Genomic DNA, 21,266 nt, shown 5'->3' on the forward strand with positions numbered 1-21,266 from the left:
TGTTGGTTTCGATCTCTGGAAATCGGTCGGACATAACTTTTTTATTCCCTGCTGTGACCTTAGCACTATAGCTATTAAAATTATCAATAACATCATTTATACTTTTTGCTAAACTCGAGGTCTTTTTCCAAGTGGTGGAATATTTTAAATTATCAGATTCACCCGCTAGTTGAATGGACGTTGAAAATCTGTTGCTAAAAATCTGAAATGTACGTTTCACATTCATTGCTTCAAAGCTTTGTGGCTCCATATGCGCCTTGGATATATGAGAAAGTAAGTGTGATCCTCCCTGCGTACCTTCATCCCATTTGAGTGTATCTGTGAAATCTATCCACGAGGCAATCATTTCTGATTTAATTGTAATCTTTTCAGGGATAACTGTGGGTTCACTTAGTGTAGGTTCTATTGTCGTTGAATAAAGAAAGGAGTATCTTCGAAAAAAAGCCACAAGACGTTTGATGAGATGGGGAAAATCGAAAGCAGCGAAATAAGTAGAATTCTTGTACATAAAATAAGGCTTGTCAAAAGTGATTCCGAGACGTTTCATAGCACTCACATTAGTTGCAGCTTGGTCATATGTCAGGTACTTTACGTCAGCCCCTACTGTTTTCAATTTATCCAAACAGATTTTTATCAATTCTATGAGTTGCCTTGATTTAACACAAGGGTTTGCCAAAAAATATGCGAGGGGTTGACGCCATGGATTTTTCACATTAATACTATCAATGCAAAAAACAAGTATTGATTTGGCTCGCTGTTTTGTCCTTCCAAGTGGACCGAGCTCAACCAATCCCTCTATCTGATCCAAGTGATGAGAATATTCTTCACATGATTTTATCACAGTTTCATCCGATTTTAGTCCACATATCCTTTCTTCGGGAGTCAAAGAGGCAAGTTTTTTCTTTAAATTATTGAACACTGAATCACAAAATCCAGGCCTGATATCATACTCTATTACCCAATTTTTGATGGTACTCTTGCAAGGAAAGTTACATCCAGTTTTTCTCAAACGTTGCATGCCTACAGCTGAATAATAATTGAATTGTTTCGATAAATTCTGCTCGTCAGGAGGGTATGGTGCATTCGGCGTGTGTAACTGTAAGGATATCATTGTCTTTGCAGCAGGAGTGATGTCCATTTGATCAACAATTTTCATAACTGCCTCTTTCTGTCTCCTGTGATTTGTTTTCCTGTTTTTCTGTTTTTTAACCATTACTTTCCCATTTTTCACGTTGTGTCGTCTTTTCTGATGTTGTAAATTCTTAATTATTTTACGACTTTTATTCTGGAAAATCAAATTATCTTTCTTGAGCTTCTCAGCTTTCAAGATTCCATCAACCTGTTCTCCACCATTACATTCCTCAGACTTTGATCCACAGGGGGCAGCCTCCACATTCAGTAGTACAGGTAGCAATTGGTCAGTCTCAACCGGGTTTGACTTAACAACCTTAGGCTTGATGATGCTGGTTGATTGTTAGAGTCAGACATTGCTACTTCCTCGTCAGTGTGTACGTGTTCATGAACGATTTCTACAGCTTCATTAGAATTTGATCCATTATTTTCTTTATTGTCATCTGAGAGATCTGATGGATAATTCTGAAGTGGCACGACACCTCGTTTGAGTCCTTTCTTCTCTGCAAAACTTGAAGTATCAAAGTGATCCTCACAAATACCTGAACGTCTGATAGTGCTGTATTTTTTATTATTGCGAAGGTCGAGATTCCCTATAATTAAAATACATAATCAGTGCATATATACTTCATGAGTAATTGACTCAAACGGATTCATCGTGTTGGGTGTAGGGGAAAGTTCATTCGTCTTTTTATCTCAGTAGGCTAAAATACGCAATATCTTCGAAACTAGTAGGTCTATAGAAAAATATCATGATACCTTTCTTGTAGCCTACGGAATTCCTCACAAAAAAGTCATTTGAAGTTTTTCGATGGAACTACTAGTTTTGGAGATCTTCTGAGTTTTGTCAAGGAAACAACGAACAAACTTTCTCCTAATCGTAACGACGTAAAATGTTTTTTGTTAATTGTTTCATTGCTCTTACCGCAATTCTCAAGCCATTTCTCTCATCTCCCTCCATCTTTCACATCGGGAAACCGATACAATCTCGCTCCATTACGATATTTACCATTTGGGCAATTTTTGTAAGCACAACGATCGTACGATATTTCCCCAACAATTTGATCTCGGTGGCACTTTACCTTGGGCATTATTGGACTCGTCAAGAGGAGAAGAGAAAGAATTCTATATACAGATATACGTCTTCAGATGCATATGAAGGAATTGACTGGCTATCTACAATGATATTCATATAATTATTAAATCGTGTACAAAAAAGTGGCACTATTTTTTTTCGTCGAATAATGTCCCACTGAGTGCCTCACACAAACCTTTCAATTTTGTTGATTGCTTCAATGAGTTATATCCAGATTTTTCACTTCAATTATTCTTTGATTTATGCCGAATTTTCCACGACAGAGAATATATTCCACAAATTGCTCTTGGAATGAATAAAACCCGAAATAATTATTTTTTAAGTGGACTAGATATTTCGACGTATTTGTTTATGTCCGTCATATGCCAAAGTTTCTATACAGTAAATATAGATGTCAGAGGTCTTACTAATGCACGAGGGTAACAATACAGCTGAAAAATCACGAGAAGTAGAATAAAAATGTTTGTTGATATATTTTTCTAAAATCAAATCAGATTTTAATTCTTCTGGATAATTCAACACTGCTGGAAAGACAAAGAAAATATAATATGCTAATTAATGACTTGGCGTAACAGTGACGAATAAGAAAAACAAAACAAAAACAAAACAGCACTCAGGAATCGAACCCAGGTGATCAGGCTCTCAGTTCAGCGCGTCACAGAGCCTTCCCCCTCCATCGCGACATCTAACTCTACTATACCGACCAGTCGTGTAATTTTAGTTCGTGCTAACCAAGATGGACAAGGGGCCGCCACTGTCGCTGGGGCCACCGAAAGTGGCAGCGTTGTCTCTCTCATTCTTCTCTCTGTCTGTAGACTCGTTTTGCGAGGTTTCTCCCTAGATGGTAACTTTCCCTAGATGGTGTCGTCTGTAGAGTTGTAAAAGTACAAACCACGCCCCCCCTGCCGGTCATGCCCCCAAGATACAAGGGGAGATGTGAGACCCCAGGGTGAATTGAGTAGCGTGAGAAGTTCAGAGAATCAGCTACAAAACGCAAGAAAGACCCCAAAGATCCTCAACATACAAATAACCCAGTGGCAGCAGTCAAAAAACCGAAGAAGGAACCCGAGCAACCATCCACAGCAGAGGGAATTGTAGGATCTAGGATTATGAATATCCAGTGCTTGGCAGAGAACCTATGGTGTTCATCCTGTGACATTCCTCTGAGTCTCAGGAATATTAGGGCAGAGCAAAGGCAGGATTTAGCTAGTTGTTTTTCAGTGCAATGTGAACGATGTAATAATATAAAATACGTTGAAACGTGTACTCAAGTCCTAAACAGGAAGACAAATCGGTCTCAATACTCCATAAACGTCAAAGCAGGTGGAGGTGGGTTAATTTTCAATTTAGATCTTTGTTCACGTGCTGTAAACATCCTCGCTAATAAAATTAATCTCTGTTTGAACGTCTGTTTTCAGCTGTCATTGATGGAGGGATAGGAAACCATCAACTCAATGCTGTATTGTCACAGTTGAATGTGCCTTCAATTCCCTCAAACACATTGAAACGTTATGAAAAAAAAGTTGGGAAAACTCTAGTTGAACTTGCTGATGAAAGTTGTTTGGCAGCTATCAAAGAAGAGAAAAAACTGACGTTAGGAAGAAACCCCTCTGTAACCTATAAGAATGGTAAGCCTGTCCATCTGGGGGCAGGTCTTGATGGTGCATGGCCAAAACCTGGATCAGGTTTTAATTATGACAGTCTATCAGGTAAATGAAGCTCACGCAATTTTCCCTGCACAAAAAAAATTGGAGAACATGTAATTGTATATGACACAATTGTAAATAATATTTTCTGCGAATTTTTTACTTCCAACAAAATGAATTACTTTTAGTCCAATTTTTAGTGAGTTTTTACTAATAAAATGAAGAATACACTGAATAGAATTATTCATCAATTGTGTCAATCATTTATTTAACCTGGAAATCCCCGTTATTTATATATTTTTCCCATTTGTACCCAACATTTTCTTTTGTCTGATAGGAGTAGCTACTGCAGTTGCAAGAGAAAGTGGTAAATGTTTGGCTCGTGGAACAAGAAATAAAAATTGTACCTTATGTCGTTTAGGACACCCTCAAGATGATCATAACTGTAAAAAGAATTGGGACAAAAGTGCTAAAGCTATGGAGCCCGATATTGCAGTTGAAATCCTAGTCAAGAATGAACAATTCAAGCAGGAGAATGTTCTCCTTGGGACACTGATTGGAGATGATGACAGCTCGACGATTGCTCCAATTCGTAGAGAATCCAAACCAATTGATTTTATCCCTTGTTTTCATGAGCAATAAACCATGCATATTATAAATAGTTCGCACTTTACGACAAAGGCTGCTTGGTTTGAAAATCCCGCCCGCCAGCGCCTAACCTACGCAACGTTGTCACTCACACAACACGCCATTTTGGGACACTCAAAAACATTAGTTATTTATAACAAAGAAACGGTACTGAGGATCATCTTCAAATTGAACAGAGTCTTTATTCATTTTTTCTGATTTTTTAATATTTTTTCTAGATTTTAATCTTTGTCCTAATGTTCTGTAGCTGTTTTCTCCATAAGACTGTGGGTTAATTTGGGATTTCTTAATTAATTATTATCAATAATACTAGACTGCCAATTGGACACGAACTCAACTAGAATGTTTCTGTTGTTATTAACCCTTCTTGAGAATTTTTTTCAGATTTTAATCTTTGATATCTGAGTTTCGTATGTACTACTTTAAAGAAAATGTTCACATAGAATAGACTTGTGACTGCAGTGGTAACAGTCGAATTTTAATCGAGCAACATTGCACGCTTCGACTAGTAATGGGGTTGTCACAATGAGATGCATGTTTGTGTATGTTATACGTGTCTATATCAGTGATGCCAGACGACAAGAATCCCACAAGTCCCCCACTCCTCGCTCGAGTACTACTGCGCTGCCTTTAGGGCGCCGAATGCCTGGCGCTCCGTTTAAATCGTTTGAATTCGATCGAGAACGGCATGACTTGTTATTCCACTTGCTTCGATGGACAGTGGGAAGGAATAAGTTTTTGAAATAATGTTAATAAATGTTAGACGATATAATGATCGGATTTCACGTGATCAATAGAGTAAGGATTAAATGTCACAAGGGTCAAATTTCGGAAAGGTCTACGGTCAGAAGGATCACAAGAGAATGAAGAAATTTTACGTCAAACATCACGAGAGTTACAAGGGTTACAAAAGGATGGTCAAATTTCACGAGAGTCAAACGTCACGAGGGTCACAAAAGGATGATCAAATTTCATGACAGCCAAACGTCACCAGGGTCACAAGGGGATAGTCAAATTTCACGAGAGTCAAACGTCACGAGGGTCACAAAAGGATGATCAAATTTCATGACAGCCAAACGTCACCAGGGTCACAAGGGGATAGTCAAATTTCACGAGAGTCAAACGTCACGAGGGTCACAAAAGGATGATCAAATTTCATGACAGCCAAACGTCACCAGGGTCACAAGGGGATAGTCAAATTTCACGAGAGTCAAACGTCACGAGGGTCACAAAAGGATGATCAAATTTCATGACAGCCAAACGTCACCAGGGTCACAAGGGGATAGTCAAATTTCACAAGAGTCACAAAATGTGATTAAATTTCACGAGAGTCAAACCTCGCGAGGGTCACAAGGGGATAGTCAAATTTCATGAGAGTCGGACCTCAGTAGGCTCAGAAGGGGACAGTCAGATTTCACGGGATTCAAACGTCGCGAGGGTCACAAAATGATGGTCAAATTTCACGAGAATCAAACGTCGCGAGGATCACAAGGGGATAGTCAAATTTCAAAAGGGTCACAAAAATGTGGTTCAATTTCACAAGAGTCAAACCTTGCGAGGGTCACAAGGGGATAATCAAATTTCGCGAGAGTCAAACGTCAGTAGGGTCACAAGGGGATAAATGTCAAAAATTTCATAAGGGTCACAAGGGTCACAAAAGGATGGTCGAATTTCACGAGAATCAAACGTGGCGAGGGTCACAAGGGGGTAGTCAAATTTCATGAGAGTCAAACCTCGCGAGGATCACAAGGGGATAGTGAAATTTCGCAAGGGTTAAAAGGTCATAAAAGGATGGTCAAATTTTACGAGAATCAAACGTCGCGAGGGTTACAAGAGGATAGTCAAATTTCAGGAGAGTCAAACCTCGCAGAGATCACAAGGGGATAGTCAATTGTCACAAGGGTCACAAATAGATGGGCAAATTCCACGAGAGACAAGGGGATAGTCAAATTTGACGAAAGTCAAACCTCGCGAGGGTCACAAGGGGATAGTCAAATGTCACAAGGGTTGTGAGGGTTGTTTCAAGGCAAATGGATTGTCAAATTTCACGAGAGTCAAACGTCGCGAGGGTCACAAGGGGATAGTCAAATTTCACGAGAGTCAAACATCTCGAGGGTCACAAGGGGATAGTCAAATTTTACAAGAGTCAAACATCTCGAGAGTCACAAGGGTCATACGGAGATGATCAAATTTCACGAGGATCAAATAGTCCATACGCTAGCCCTGTTTCTGTATGCACAATGGCATTGAGTAAATGTTATTATTGGAATTTACGTTGCCGGTGATGTTGAATCTGAATCCGAAGTTGTTTTTTTTTATTAATTACGGTCGTAAACAAACATGTTGGATGTAATTTGTCCCATCATGCAGCAGAAGAGCGTAAATATCCCATTACTGGCTAAGTGTAGAGAAAAATTTGGAAAATATAATTTTATGTAAAATCTGATGGCGAGCTTTTTTTATCTGAACTATTTTTCTTTATCTCTATCAAGTTTGCCGATAAACGCATCGGAGCGGTCCGACACATCGCGGGCTAGGCCGCCGCCCACGTCACTCCCTCCATCCATAATTCTTTATCTATAATAGTTAGGGAAAAAAGTTTCAAGGCAAAGAATGTGTATTTTGATATGACAAACAGATTTTGTTTGAAACTTTTTTCTCTATCCGCACCCGTTTCCATGGTATGATGGTGTAACAATTAACCATTTACTCAATTTCATAGTGCATACAGAAACAGGGCTATCGACTATTTGACCCTCGTGAAGTGTGATCTTTTCATTGTGACCTTCGTAATCCTCGTAATGTTTGATCCTCGTGAAATTTGACCTTTCCCTTGTGACTTTTGTGGCCCTCGTGAAATTTGATCCTTGCAATATTCAACCATTGGGCAATTTAATCATTCCCTTGTGACTCTCATGACCTCGTAACGTTTGACCCTCCTGAAATGTGATCTTTCCCTTATAACCTTCATGACCTTCATGATGTTTGACCCTCGTGAAATTTGACCATCTCCTCGCGACCCTTGTGAACTTTGACTTTCCCCTTGTGACCCTCGTGAAATTTGACTATCTTCCTATCATCCTCGTGACCCTCGTGATATTTGATCTTTTTGAAGTTTGACCATTCCTTTAGTGACCCTCGCCAAGTTTAACCATTGTAACATTTAACCTTTGTGAAATTTAATCATTCCCTTGTGACTCTCGTGAAATTTGATCATCTCCTTGTGACCCTCGTGATGTTTGATCCTCGTGAAGCTTAACCGTCGTGAAATTTATCCTTTACCTTGTGACCTTCGTGATCCTTATATTTGACCCTTGCAACATTCAACCTTCGTAAAATTTAATCATTCCCGTGTGACCATCGTGAAATTTGACCAGAATCTTGTGATCCTTCTGAAGTTTGACGTGAAGTTAATATAGAGTTACAAGGGCCACAAAGAAATACAATGTCAAACATGTTAATATCCTTAAAATTGTGTCGTGTTAGCAGTGTTATCAAGTTTTTAGATCTTTAGTAGCTTCCAATAAATCACGGATAGGGACCATTAATCGATAAATTAATATGTGGAATCCTGTAAAAATGGTGTTTTAATTTCTAATACGTCATATTCATTTGTTTTCGGTTCGGATAATTATTTCTGGCATAAAATTCGCCAGGTTTCAATTGCGGAAGTTGCATATGCTCAGTGGCAGTGGGTGCGCGGCAGAGTTGCGCACGAATATCCCATGCGCGGGGGAGCTGCGCACGAAAATCCCACGCGTGGGATTTTCGCCCTCATCTGGCAGCACTGGTCCATATGATTCCAGCATTGAATTATCGTCACCGACTTTACCGACCTCGATTAGCTGTTGTGTGGTGTCGGTTGCTTGACTTGTAATGGAGGCCCAATTTTTTTACAGGAATTCGAAAATCAATCGAAAATATCACGCCTATATGGTCCGGTCCCCTACTTGTTCTCGTCGGCGATGAATTCTCCATAATCTGAAGTAAATGGCTTGTGGTTTTTTTTCAATCTCTTGAATGTCTAACCCATGCAACATCTTGATCAAAGTTCACGATCACACGGTTACGTTTCTTCTCTGAGCATAATGTTACATGAAATGATTTCCAAACATTAATTTCTCACTAGGATGCCCCGATGGAAGGATTAAGATTATTACTAACGTGTGGCTCACAGATGAACTTGGCATATGAGACAGTATGAAAAAAATTATGGTGAGTAATGTGGGTTTTGGCTAAAAATCCTTAATAAAGATATCTTGTGTCAAGAGGAACTTTTACGTTGGTATCAAAATCATAATTTTGCAATCAATAAATAAGCAGTACGAAATTTTCCTGACACCATTTTCTAAATATCAAGGCAAGTGCTAAGATTTTTTTTATAGCTCAGAACATTCGCTAGGAAACGATTAATGTGATACCTATTTTCCCAAAATTAGTCATTACGGATGTTTGAATAATTAAGAAAACTTGAGCAATAGGCAAACACCACTGGAAATTATCTGTCATTTTTGATACAAGTATCTAAAAAAATGATTAATTCACAGGAAAATATCAAGGCTTTTTTTAGCTCATGAAATTCTCTACAAAAAATAATTTCTGTCAATGATTCGGAAATCTTTTATGGTTGAAATATTTCTTGCCTTGCAATGGTTTCATCACTTAACCATTTCATAAGGAAAAATAAATAAATGCGAACCTGGCTCGTTAATGGGCTCATGCTCTATATGTCGATGGTTCGCCAACATATCCACTCTTTCAACAAGATTTCTGGGTCTCGGCGATTCTCCTGGATTCATGGGCACGAGGTTGCAGTAGCCCCGACAGTTCCACTGAAAAGGTCGATTATTCTGGTCTTCTCGGGGTTCGGGATGGTTGTGGGAATTGTGAGGTAGGTCTGGACGTTGGGGAGGTTCTGGAGGGTGACCCTGGGGTTGAGGGTGAGGGTCATTGTTGGGAGGGGGTGAGAATAGCTGCGGAGAACGAAGTCTGTGGGACTGACTTAAGCGATGTTCCGCGTTGTAGAAGAGGTCTGTGGGTTCGTCGTTTCCAGAATCTTCGTCATCTGTTTTCTGAATAAATAAAAATAACTTATGTTCTGAGGAATCCAATATTTATAGCACGATAAGGATGATCTCTACATAGGAAACTGATTTAGATGGGAAACAGAATGATGAAAAATAGTAGATACAGGGGTGGACAAAAGTATTCGCCCATCACACTTTATAAAACAAAACCCGCTCGGTACACTTAGAAAAGTAATTGATTTATTAAATTCTTTCTGCTAAATAAACTACATTATTTAGAGATTTTAGTACGTAAAACAGAATTTTTGTAACGCTCCACACGGAAGGGAAAAATTATTGAGCTTGTGATCCTTGGTCATTTTCGCCGGACACAAGTATTCGCCCACCTAGTTTACGAGCTGCAAAATATCTTCAATGCTTTATCGCGTATCCTTTGTGATGAATAACTTCTCGCAGATGATCTGGCATCGAGTTTACTAGTTTCTCAGTGACGTCGAAACTAATTTGATGCCATTCCAGTTAAATTACTTCCTTCAGTTGAGTCTTGTTGGTTATCTGGTGATTTTTAATTCGTTTGTCCAGGTGTTCCCACAAATTTTCGATCGGATTTAAATCGGCGATTGGGGAGGGGTTTGCAGAAAGTGCGAAGTGTTGAATGCAAACCACTGTTTAACGATAAATGCCATGTGCTTCGGGTCATTGTCGTGCTGGAAATAATAATTGTTTCCCAATTGTAGTTTTTCGACGCTCAGCTAGAGGTTCTCTTTCAAAATATTCAAATACACAAACTTATCCATAATTTTTTCAATAAATGCCAAGTTTCCTAACCCTCCTAAGCAGCCATACACCCCCAAACAAGCACTCCCCCACCATCGTACTTCACCGTAGTTTTTGTAGGTTCTTGGTTTCGAATTCTGTGTTCGGCTTGCGCTACACTAAAATACGGCCACTTGTCTTGAATAAATTAAATTTACTCTCATCAGAGAACAGTATTTGCTTCCAAAAATCTTTGTCTTTGGTTACTTATTCTTTAGTGAACTCCAATCTCTTTTTCCTATTTACCTCATTTATGAATGGATTACGCCTTGCTACTCGTGCCCACTACCCGGCACGACGAAATACTCTCCGAACAGTGTTCGGGTGGACCTATTTTACAGTTCTTCCTTCAACTGAGCTGCAATCTCAGACGATGTGATTTTTGGATTCTTTTCCGCTGAACGCACAATTTTTGATTCTTTTCTTCACGTCAACTTTTTCGGGCGGCGACTTCTGAATGCATCGGAGAGATTTTCTTTATTTTCAAAAATTTTACGACGTACCCAACTGTAGAAAAACTTTGTGTAACTAGATTTGCTATTTCTGAGTAGGATTTTCGTTGTTGGTATAAATTTAAAATAATTTTCCTTTCTTTTCCCATCGTCTCTTTCGCTTTGCGCCCCATCGCGTTCTCCGTTTCGTTTCTCGGACTGAATAATTGTTTACATCCATACGTTTTGCGAACTTGACTTGTCCCCCCCTCAACCACGGTGTTAGGTGGCATCTAAAACACGTTAAAACCTGCGTGAACTGGAATTAAGCAGTGGGCGAATACTTGTGTCCGGCGAAAATGACCAAGGATCAGAAACTCAATAGTTTTTCTCTTCCACGTGGAACGTTACAAAGATTCTCTTTCGCATATTTAAATCTTGAAATAATGTAGTTTATTGTGTAACGAGCGAGTTTTGTTTTATAAAGGGTGATGGGCGAATACTTTTTTCCACCCCTGTATGTATAAACACGCGAGTGTTGATGTCCTGTCTCGACCGGAACTGGGCTGTGTATGATGCGGTTCTTCGTTTGAAGCCTCGTGTCCCAAGGGTGGGTTCGTTTGAGGTGAAAACGCGGAGACGCATCGCACAATTCCAGTGCAAGATCGAAGAGGCTAGAAAACAGGCATCGCGCATTTAGTGTGTGATTGACTTCATCACCAGTGAAAAGCATTTCACGGCTCGCATTCATAAAATATCCGCGAATTTACACTACCACCATCACACATTGAATAAGGCAATCCTCCTCTTGATTAAGGAGAGATTTGTCGAGAAGGTGAGCGTTCTGGAGACCACAAAGCGGTCTCTGGAAAAGCGGTTGAGACGGGTGGTTGACAATTCTATCTTCCACTCCGATCCCAACCGCTGGTTCGATCCGCCTACGCCTGCCTCGGATAAGATGCCCTCGGTCGAGCGAGTTGTAGAGTTCTGGGGGGGATCTGTATGGTTGGGTCCCCAATCTCATGGTAGAGACTCAGGCCCTTAGAGAATTTCGCGCGTTTTGTCAAAAACATCGTCGGCAGTGTGTGGAATTTTCACCAATCACTCAGGAGGAGGTGCGAGCTGCTTTGCGAGGTATAAAGAACTACGCCGCTCCGGGTCCTGATTGTATCAACACCTTTCGGTGAAAGAGTGGCTCGGATGTTTACGGCATTTCTTGAGGGTAGTGTGCCTGTCCCTGTGTGGTTGGAAGGACTGTGCTGCTCCCGAAGAAGGGAGACTTTTCCGACCCACCGAATTACCGATCGATCACTTGTTTGAATGCACTATACAGCTTGTACTTCACTGCCATCTTGAATGAGCGTATCCTCCGCGATATACAGCCAGTGTGGCAGTCAATTCATGAACAGCGAGGAGCGAAGCGGGGGCTGTCAAGTTGCAAGGAAGCTTTAGTGGTTGATCGCTGCGTATTACGCGATTCCATACAGTACCACCGCAATCTGTCAGCGGCCTCGGTCGACTACCGCAAGGCTTTTGATAGCACGAGCCATGAGCTCATTTTTCTGCTATTAGAATCCCTTGCAGTAGAAAGGGAGAAGATAACATAGTGAGATGAAAGGGAGAAGATAACATGGTGAAATGCATGAAAGATCTTGCGCCACTCTGGAGGGCGCGCTTCACCATAACATCCGGTGACGGGAAGCTGACTTCAGGGTTGGTGTAATTCAAGAAAGGAGGCTTTCAGGATGATACCTTGAGTCCTCTTCTGCTCTGCATCTCACTGATGTCGTTCTCTTTTGCACTGCGTTGTGTTAGAGGATATCAAGCCGGGAGACCTGGCGATACCAGGCATCAGATCAGTCATATATTTTACATGGATGATCTAAAACTATTTGCCTCGGGAGAGCGACAACTCAAGCTTCAGCTTGATGTTGTTGCGATGTATTCGCGTGCGGTTGGCATGAGTTTCGGGTTGGACAAGTGCGCCGTCCATCATCTGAAGAGGGGCAAAGTCGACAGCGAGATAGGTGATCTTCAACTTGGGAATGAAAGCGTCATACATTATGTTGGCGGCAAAGAGTCATACCGATATCTTGGCTTCAATGAGCAATCCATAGTGGATGCTGTTCTAGTCATACACTCTTCGTGGGGAATACCGTCGGCGACTACGGAAAGTTTCGAAATCCGAGCTTTCCGGCAAGAATAAAGTCGCTGCATCGAACATGTTCGCTGTCCCGGTGCTTCTCTACTGCTTTGGCGTCCTCAAATGGAGTAGAGATGAACTGAAACAGTTGGATAGAGATACCCGCAAGCTGATGAACATCCACAGGAGACTGCATCCACGCTCTTCAAGTCCGCGGTTGCATTGTCCGCGAGAGAGTGGGGGGCGAGGACTTCTTAGTATGGAGGTCCTTCATGAACGTCTCTTCATGAACGTCTGGTCCTCGGTTTAGCTTGCGACCTTATGAATAGCTTGGATCCGCATTTGAAGTTCGTGCATGATCATGAACTTCATGGGGTTCAGGCCTTTCTATATAAGGCAGCAGATACAGCAGCAATTTTCCCTCGATTTGGAGTTTCGTCGTGGCCAAGATGGTCAGTTGGCTTGTGACTCGTTAGCTAGCATGACCAAATCATGGCGTAGAGCGACCATCAAGAAGGCGGAGCAGTCCACCTTGCTCCGTCAACACGTTGACAAACTCATGCATGGCGTATTCTTTCGTCATGTAGAAGAGCAGGGTCTGTCCGTTCAGCTTTCTCTTTCTTGAAGTCTGCTGGCTTGATGTCCGAAACTGAGGGATTTGTTTGCGCGTGCCAGAATGGTGTAATAAACACCCTGGTCTATCGAAGTCGCGTTATGGGTTGCAAGTTTTGGACATTCGATGTCGGGCTTGCAAGCAATCCCCGGAAACTCTGATGCATCTTTTATCGGTTTATTCGACATATGCTATCACGAGTTACATCCATCATCATAATGCGGCTTTGAGAGTGCTATATTTTCATCTGCGGCACTCCTATGGGATAGACAGAACACCACTGATGCCTTATGTTCCAGGAGATATTGAGTGCGTCGTTGTGAATGAGAGGTTTAAGATCTACTGGAACTTCTAATTCGCGGCTATCAGGCTTATCGCTGCAGCCAAACCTGACATTGTCCTCTTTGATTTTGATGACAAAATCATCCATGTCATTGAGTTCTCGGCTCCGGCTGAGAACAATATAACAACTAAAGAAGGTAACAAGTGGCTCAAGTATCAATCACTCCTGTTAGAGCTACGTCAACTAAACCGGGGCTTCAAAGTAAAATTGGTTGTCCTCATTATTGGCTCTCTGGGGGGGGGGGCGAATGAAGCAGTCTTTCATATCTGCACTCGAAATTATCCCAGCGTGTAGGCGTAATGCCTTCACATTAGCTGGCCAAATACAGAAAGCTGTCATCCTTGGGTCCCTCCGTCTACTAAGACAGAATGAATCTGGACTGCAGTAGAGCTCACCCTCTGGTTAAAGGGAGCACTATTGCAGAGTGATTAGGAGAAGTTTGTATCGCTTAGTTTGCTGGGAGGCCTTCGAGGTGAAGTTGGAGCCCTCGAGGATTGTTCAGCGATCTCATTTACGAGTAAATAATAATAATAATAATAATAATAATAATAAGACATAGGGAGTGTGGCGAACCCATCGCCCGACATGTCTGCAATAGCCATGGTGGTGTCGGGCTAACCACCCGGCGGCACCGATACGCGGTTCCATCATCGATCCGCGGCAGGGCCCCCCACAATTAGTCCCGCTCGGATAGGGACCGTGGATCAGTTGGGAGGGGTGAACGATCCGGATCCAACCGTAACAACCCGGCTGTTAGAAGGATTAAGTGGATGGAGGAACTCAAGGACCTGGTCCAATGTTGGAAGGACAGTGAGCCGGCGCAGGCGGGATACATGGCAAAGATGCGAGACTTGTGGTGTGCCCTGAGTTTTCGCATTTCACAAAACAACATCTAAGAGAGCAAGCCGCCGGTTTGCGTCGGCAGGGATATGATTTGCAGCCGGTAGAACTCACCCAACAGAGCGGCGAGGAGTCTGAGAGGCCCTCACGAGAACTAGGGGCAAGAAGGTAGAGAGACACTGGGAAGTTTCGTCTGCGGCGTGAGCAACTGGCATCTGAGAATGAGGCTCTGGCCGCCACCCTCCCCGGGGACATTGATTTGCTCGATCTAAACTGGGCTGTGTATGATGCAGCTCTTCGTTTGAACCCTCGAGCTCCCAGAGTGGGTTCGTTTGAGGCAAAAACGCATCGCGCAACTTTAGAGTAAGATCGAAAAGGCGAAGAAGCAGACATCGCACATTCAATGTTTGATTGATTTCATCACCAGTGGTAGGGCATTTACTGCCCGCGTTCGCAAAATATCTGCGAATTTGGGCTACCATCATCACACCTTGCATAAGGCTATCCTCCTTCTAATTGGGGAGAGATTATGTTGAAAGGGTTGAAAGGGGACTTTTTTGGGACCGCGAAGCGGTCTCTGGAGAAGCAGTTGCGTTGGGTGGTTAACAATTCTGTCTTCCTCTTCGATCCCAATCGCTGATTCGAACCCCCTTCACCTGTGGCCGATTAGAGGCCTTCGGTCGAGCGAGTTGAAGATTTCTGGAGAGGTCTGTATGGTCAGGTTCCCGATCTCGTAGTGGAGACTCCAGCCCGTAGGGAGTTTCGTGTGTTCTATCAGGGACATCGCAGACGGTGTGCGGAATTCTCACGAGTCACTCAGGAAGAGGTCCCAGCTACATTACGAGGCATGAAAAACCATGCCGCTCCGGGGCCTGATGGCATCAACGCCTTCTGGTGCAAGAGGTTTACCTCTGCGCATGGCCATCTGGCTCGGATATTCATGGCGTTTATCGACGGCAGTGAGCCTCTTCCTGAGTGGTTGGTGGAGAGGAGAACTTTGTTGCTCCCGAAGAAGGAGAATGTGTCCGATCATGACATGTTTCCAGGAACTGTCTCCGTGCCGAGTTCGAAACGTCCTGGAATAGTCGTGTGCGTATGAGATCTCGTCTCTACCCACTACGTCTCAGTATTCGTCCTGGAACGAGAGCTGCATGTTCTTCTGGTTCTTCAGCGAGAACACTTCGACTTGACCACCCGAGAAGAATTGTGGAGAGACGTGTGTGGGAACGACTCGGAACCCCCATTGCACCCCGGAAACACTCCGTCAGGAAACCCGTATTTAAAGCATTCCGTGGATGCGTTCATGTTTGAATACCTGGTAAGTCTGAATACCTCTTCCACTCTCTTGCTATCCTGTTTCTCCTCGACATCCCAAGTCCCTATTTCTTCTAATTTTCTCCTTTTTTGCTTCCGAATGGAAGCTTTATAATCGTTCAAAATTGAATTTCCAAACTTTTGTGTCAGGGTAACTAAATATGGTCTAAAAAGTCTAAATATGCGATTTTGCAATATTAAGATTAATGAGAATAATGCATTTCAGGTCACCACCTGTTCAATTTCAATATTTCAATAAGTGATTTCTTAATTTTGAATTTCTGTGCTCAGTGAATAAGATCTGATAGATTCTCGGTTTCCATTGTAATTCAAGTCGGAATTCCCTTCAGAGTCTGATACAATAATCATGAAATTCAGTACAACCCAGAATTTTCAATTTTTTGCCTCCATCTTCATCCCCCTTTACTCCCCTGCAAAAGGATTCAATTATTTGTCTGGGAAAATTATCCAACAAATTCTGATGCCTTTTCACTAATTCGGAGTATTTTCTCCTTATTCATGATCTTCTTCACTATTCCATTCAAGGATTCCATCAAGCAGAAACTTGGATCATTCATCTGCAATTTAGTCAAATTTTACATAAGATTCCAAAATCTTATGAATTTTTTTTCATGTAACACCAAGAATTTGTAGAATTGTTGAGAGCATTCGATGTTTCTCTCGTGTTTTTAAAAATTATTTTCTTTATTCTCATTTCAACCAATCAGAGCGCAGCCGCGACGTTGATGCGCTTTCATTATGCCTGCTCTCCTTTCTTTCTTTTTCATTTGTATCAAAATTAATTATTCATCGTCGTTCTCATTGTACTGAGTGTCAGATTAATGAGAACGATGCGTCTTGGTTCATTACCTATTCAATTTCAATATTTCAATAAGTGATTCACTAATGTGGAATTTCTAGGCTCAAGGAATAAGATTGTTAATCTAATTTTGAACTGAATTCTATTCAAAGGGCAAAACATTCATTCTAGAATTTCTTATAGTCGAGATTTTTCAGTTGTCGCCTTTCTCTTTATTCCATGAACTTCTACCTTCGATAAATAATCTGAAATTTTCCTAACCTTCTATAAAATCCACCAATTCTTGTAATTTTTGCGTCCGAATGGAAGCATTGCAATCGGTCGATTTTTCGATTCGCTAATTTTGCTTGGAAATGATGTAGAATGGTCTGAAACGAAAAAATACGAAATTTGAGGACCATGTATGTGTGTGTCCGACAGTGTTTATCGATTTTTTCGAAAATTTTTATAAATCACGACATAAAAAAGACTGAAGCTGAAGCTTGAAATCTGAAATTTCGTCACATAATTGGTATTACTTTGGAGCATTTCTGGGCGCAGTTTCAGCTCAATCGGACCAGTAGTTTCTGAGATACAGCAATTTCTAGAAAATATTGATTCAATTTTTTTGACGTCAAAATCTTCTTTGTGATGATATCTATCGGATCAAATCATAATATTGCTATGTAACTATAGACAGTTTGGTAATAGTTGGCATTTTTCATTTTTATGAAAAAATTGTTGTGAGCACGATAGAAAGTTGAAATTCGGTACGATTGTAGTTCTTATAATATTACAGGAAGGGATTGTGGATGGGCTGAATTGGATGAGTAGTTTAGCAGATATTCAACTTTTTAGGAACAACTGTTATGCGCAAATCTCCGAAACTACTGGTCTGATTGACTTTTTTTTAAATATTTGTCATGGTATCTTCTATCAAGATCAATCAAAATATGCATACCCTCCTATACAAAGTTTTCGAAATATCAGCGTTTTTCTAGTTTTTTAAATTAAAATTCAATGTGGGCTCTATGATATGTGTTAAACTTGGACTAAACACCTGAGATTCTGGCTGCTAATTTGCATGATTGGCCCACATTCGTGTATAAAATTTTGTGTTAATCGATTCAGTACATCCTGGCGTAGAGTAATTCATCCGAAACGCTTCTTTTCTGAAAAATCGCACATTGTTATTTTAGCAATGTTTTCCATCTCTGCATGACTTCAAAAGTCATATAATACAAATCCATGTTTTTTTATACTTCATACAATCTAATATTTGATGAATATTCGATAGCTTTAGGTGTGGCAGAGACAGAGGTTGACGTGGTCTAATTTTTTAAGATTTGTAAATTTTATATTAATTTCCATTATTCAAAGTACGTTCGTTAGTCAATATTACATTTCATGTAAATATTACGTTGATACTCTTGCCTACGTTGAATGACTGATTTTTTACGTGTAAAATTGGTATTGCTTCCATTCGGAAGCTTATTACCAATGTAATTGGTAGAGAGAGAAAAAAATAGTAATGACGCATAAAGTAACGGTCACATGAGTTATGCCAGATAGGCTTCTACCCCTGCTTGTTTTTCTAACTTGAGCATTTTGTAAAATTGTTGAAAAAAATCCGTGGAACTTAAATGTTCTAAATTGTTTTCTCCGTCCTCATTTCAACCAATCAGAGTGTAGTATTCGGGGTCACATGACACCTTCATATCAGTTTGATTTGGAAAATTCGAACCTCGCATATCAATTATTTCCCCATTGTTTATTCCAATAATTTTCAATATTTGAGAGATACCAAAAATTTTCGCTAATTTTCGAAAAACACGGATTTTCTCACATTTCTGCGAAAAACTTCATGATTGTGTTGCATTTGTTGGAAAGTTCCCGAATCATCTTCAATTTTGGAAAGTAACCGACTGCGAACTTCCTTCAAGTTCCTATAATTNTAATTTTCAATATTTAAGAGATACCAAAAATTTTCGCTAATTTTCGAAAAACACGGATTTTCTCACATTTCTGCGAAAAACTTCATGATTGTGTTGCATTTGTTGGAAAGTTCCCGAATCATCTTCAATTTTGGAAAGTAACCGACTGCGAACTTCCTTCAAGTTCCTATAATTCATTCCCTGCGATGGATTCTCCATTTTTTCACCCGTTGAATCCGAATATCAAGTTCCCCGAGTCGAATGCATGAGAATTTTTTTGTTACTACCAAATTATTGATAAACAATTGACATCTCGGCTATTTCAGCCGGAAATAGTATATTTCGTAACGAGTGCAAAAAAGTGTTTTTTGGCAAGTGGGAGGTTTATATCACGAGCCGAAGGCGATAAACCTCCCACGAGCTAAAAAACATTTTTTCACGAGTTACGAACAATATTTTTCATCACAATGTGGCGGAAATTGGACTTTTAGGCACGCGGAGCGTGCCGAAAAGTTCACTTTTCGTCACAGCGTGATGAAAAAAGTTTTTCTATAGAATTCGCGTGTTTTCGAAGAGAATAAGTCCTTGAATATTTTTCCGTATTTGCAACGGTTCCACCAATATAAATTCATAAACAAATGATTTTCAAGGTATTTTCTATAGTGTTCACTGAAAATGTTGACTGGACCTTTTTTTCGCATTTCCCATAATTGCATAGGTTTTTCATATGATACGTAAGTGATTCATGAAGAAATCTACTTCCTGTAAACCGGATTATTTTTTTCTAATAATTTGTTTAAACGAAAGATTTAAAAAAGTCGATTTTTAATGGGAAACCTTTTTTTCCGAAGATTCAAGATATTTCAAGGACGGTTAGTTCTCATGATATTTCCCCTCAACTCAACTGGTTAAATAAAAAGTGATAAACAATGACCAACGAATTTATTTATCATTTTTCATTCAACAAACAAGCGAGTTAAAGGCAAAAATCATAAGGACTTATTTTCACTAAAATATCTGCAATATTCAAAAAAGAAAATTTTCTTCATGAAAATTAATATTTTTCGTCTTTTGTTTAAACAAATTTAAAAAAAATTAACGAAGTAGATTTTTTTATAAATCACCCACGTATCATATNTTACTTTGAAAAATGTTCCCCAGATTTTTCCGGAATTTCGTTCCAACCATACTTTCGAGATCTCCTCTTGACCACACCCCTATTGACCCCTGGAAGTAACGTCAAAGAACCCCTCGGGATGTCCCCTTCATCATACACTCCTTGGCAAATCCTAGAAAGATCCAGAGAGGAATCCCCAAAAGTGATCTTCAAAATCCCCCGAGATCTGCCCTTGACGATCCCCTTCATTAATCCACTCCAGAAAGATCCTCAGAGCTCCCCTGGAAAGTTAATCCCAAAAAACTTCCGAGATCTCCCCTCGAGTGTACCTTTCATCAATACCCCCTCGAAAGNATCCTCCCGTTGAAATCAGGTGTGTTCTACAGAAAAAAAATTCTCATCGGAAAAGNGTCAAAGAACCCCTCGGAATGTCCCCTTCATCATACACTCCTTGGCAAATCCTAGAAAGATCCAGAGAGGAATCCCCAAAAGTGATCTTCAAAATCCCCCGAGATCTGCCCTTGACGATCCCCTTCATTAATCCACTCCAGAAAGATCCTCAGAGCTCCCCTGGAAAGTTAATCCCAAAAAACTTCCGAGATCTCCCCTCGAGTGTACCTTTCATCAATACCCCCTCGAAAGGGCCTGAAAGTTCTNAGGTCAAAAAAAAAGAATTAGGTGGAAAAAAATTTTCGCCCTGAAATTTATGGATCCCCCCCCGCCCTTGCATTACTATCTCAGTTGAAAGGAAGGGGGCTCCCTTTCATATTTATAATACACAACATATACATCAATTTACCTANTCCTCAGAGCTCCCCTGGAAAGTTAATCCCAAAAAACTTCCGAGATCTCCCCTCGAGTGTACCTTTCATCAATACCCCCTCGAAAGGGCCTGAAAGTTCTTCTTGACCATATCCCCCATTGACCCTCCTCTTTAGAAAGATCCTGGGAGCTGCCCTAGAGCTCTCCTGGAGAGTCACCCTCAATAAAACATTGAGATCTCCCCTTGTCCTTATCCCCATCGACCCCCCCCCCTGGAAAGACCCTGAGAGCTCATGCGGAAAGATACACTTCAAAAACCCCCCCGAGATCTCCCCATGATCATCCCCTCCATTGACTCGCCACCCCCTGAAATGACCCAGAGAGCCGCCCTNGTTCTCATTCGAGTGCTGTTCGAGTGCTCATTCGAGATTCTCGATACTCTTCTTTATATACTAGAGCCCAGGAGGCCGAACATTGGTTACGATAATGCGCCTGAAACCCGGTTTCAAATACCTCGAGGGCGCTAGNACTTCAAAAACCCCCCCGAGATCTCCCCATGATCATCCCCTCCATTGACTCGCCACCCCCTGAAATGACCCAGAGAGC

General features: G+C 41.0%; 1 protein-coding gene across 1 annotated transcript in view; it reads right to left on the reverse strand.

The window, feature by feature from the left end:
- Window positions 1–1,395: 1,395 nt before the first annotated feature.
- Window positions 1,396–21,266, reverse strand: part of LOC107043453 — a 166,416-nt gene continuing 146,545 nt past the window's right edge. Inside the window, exons 3-4 of the mRNA XM_015264972.1 lie at window positions 9,221–9,593; window positions 1,396–1,724 (exon numbers count right to left, since the gene is read on the reverse strand). Of these exons, the coding sequence (XP_015120458.1) occupies window positions 1,396–1,724; window positions 9,221–9,593 (702 nt within the window). The remainder of the gene's footprint in view (window positions 1,725–9,220; window positions 9,594–21,266) is intronic.

This window comes from Diachasma alloeum, unplaced genomic scaffold (genome assembly GCF_001412515.2).
Source record: "Diachasma alloeum isolate Michigan unplaced genomic scaffold, Dall2.0 Dall_scaffold_00578, whole genome shotgun sequence".
In the NCBI taxonomy this organism is placed as follows: Eukaryota; Metazoa; Arthropoda; class Insecta; order Hymenoptera; family Braconidae; genus Diachasma; species Diachasma alloeum.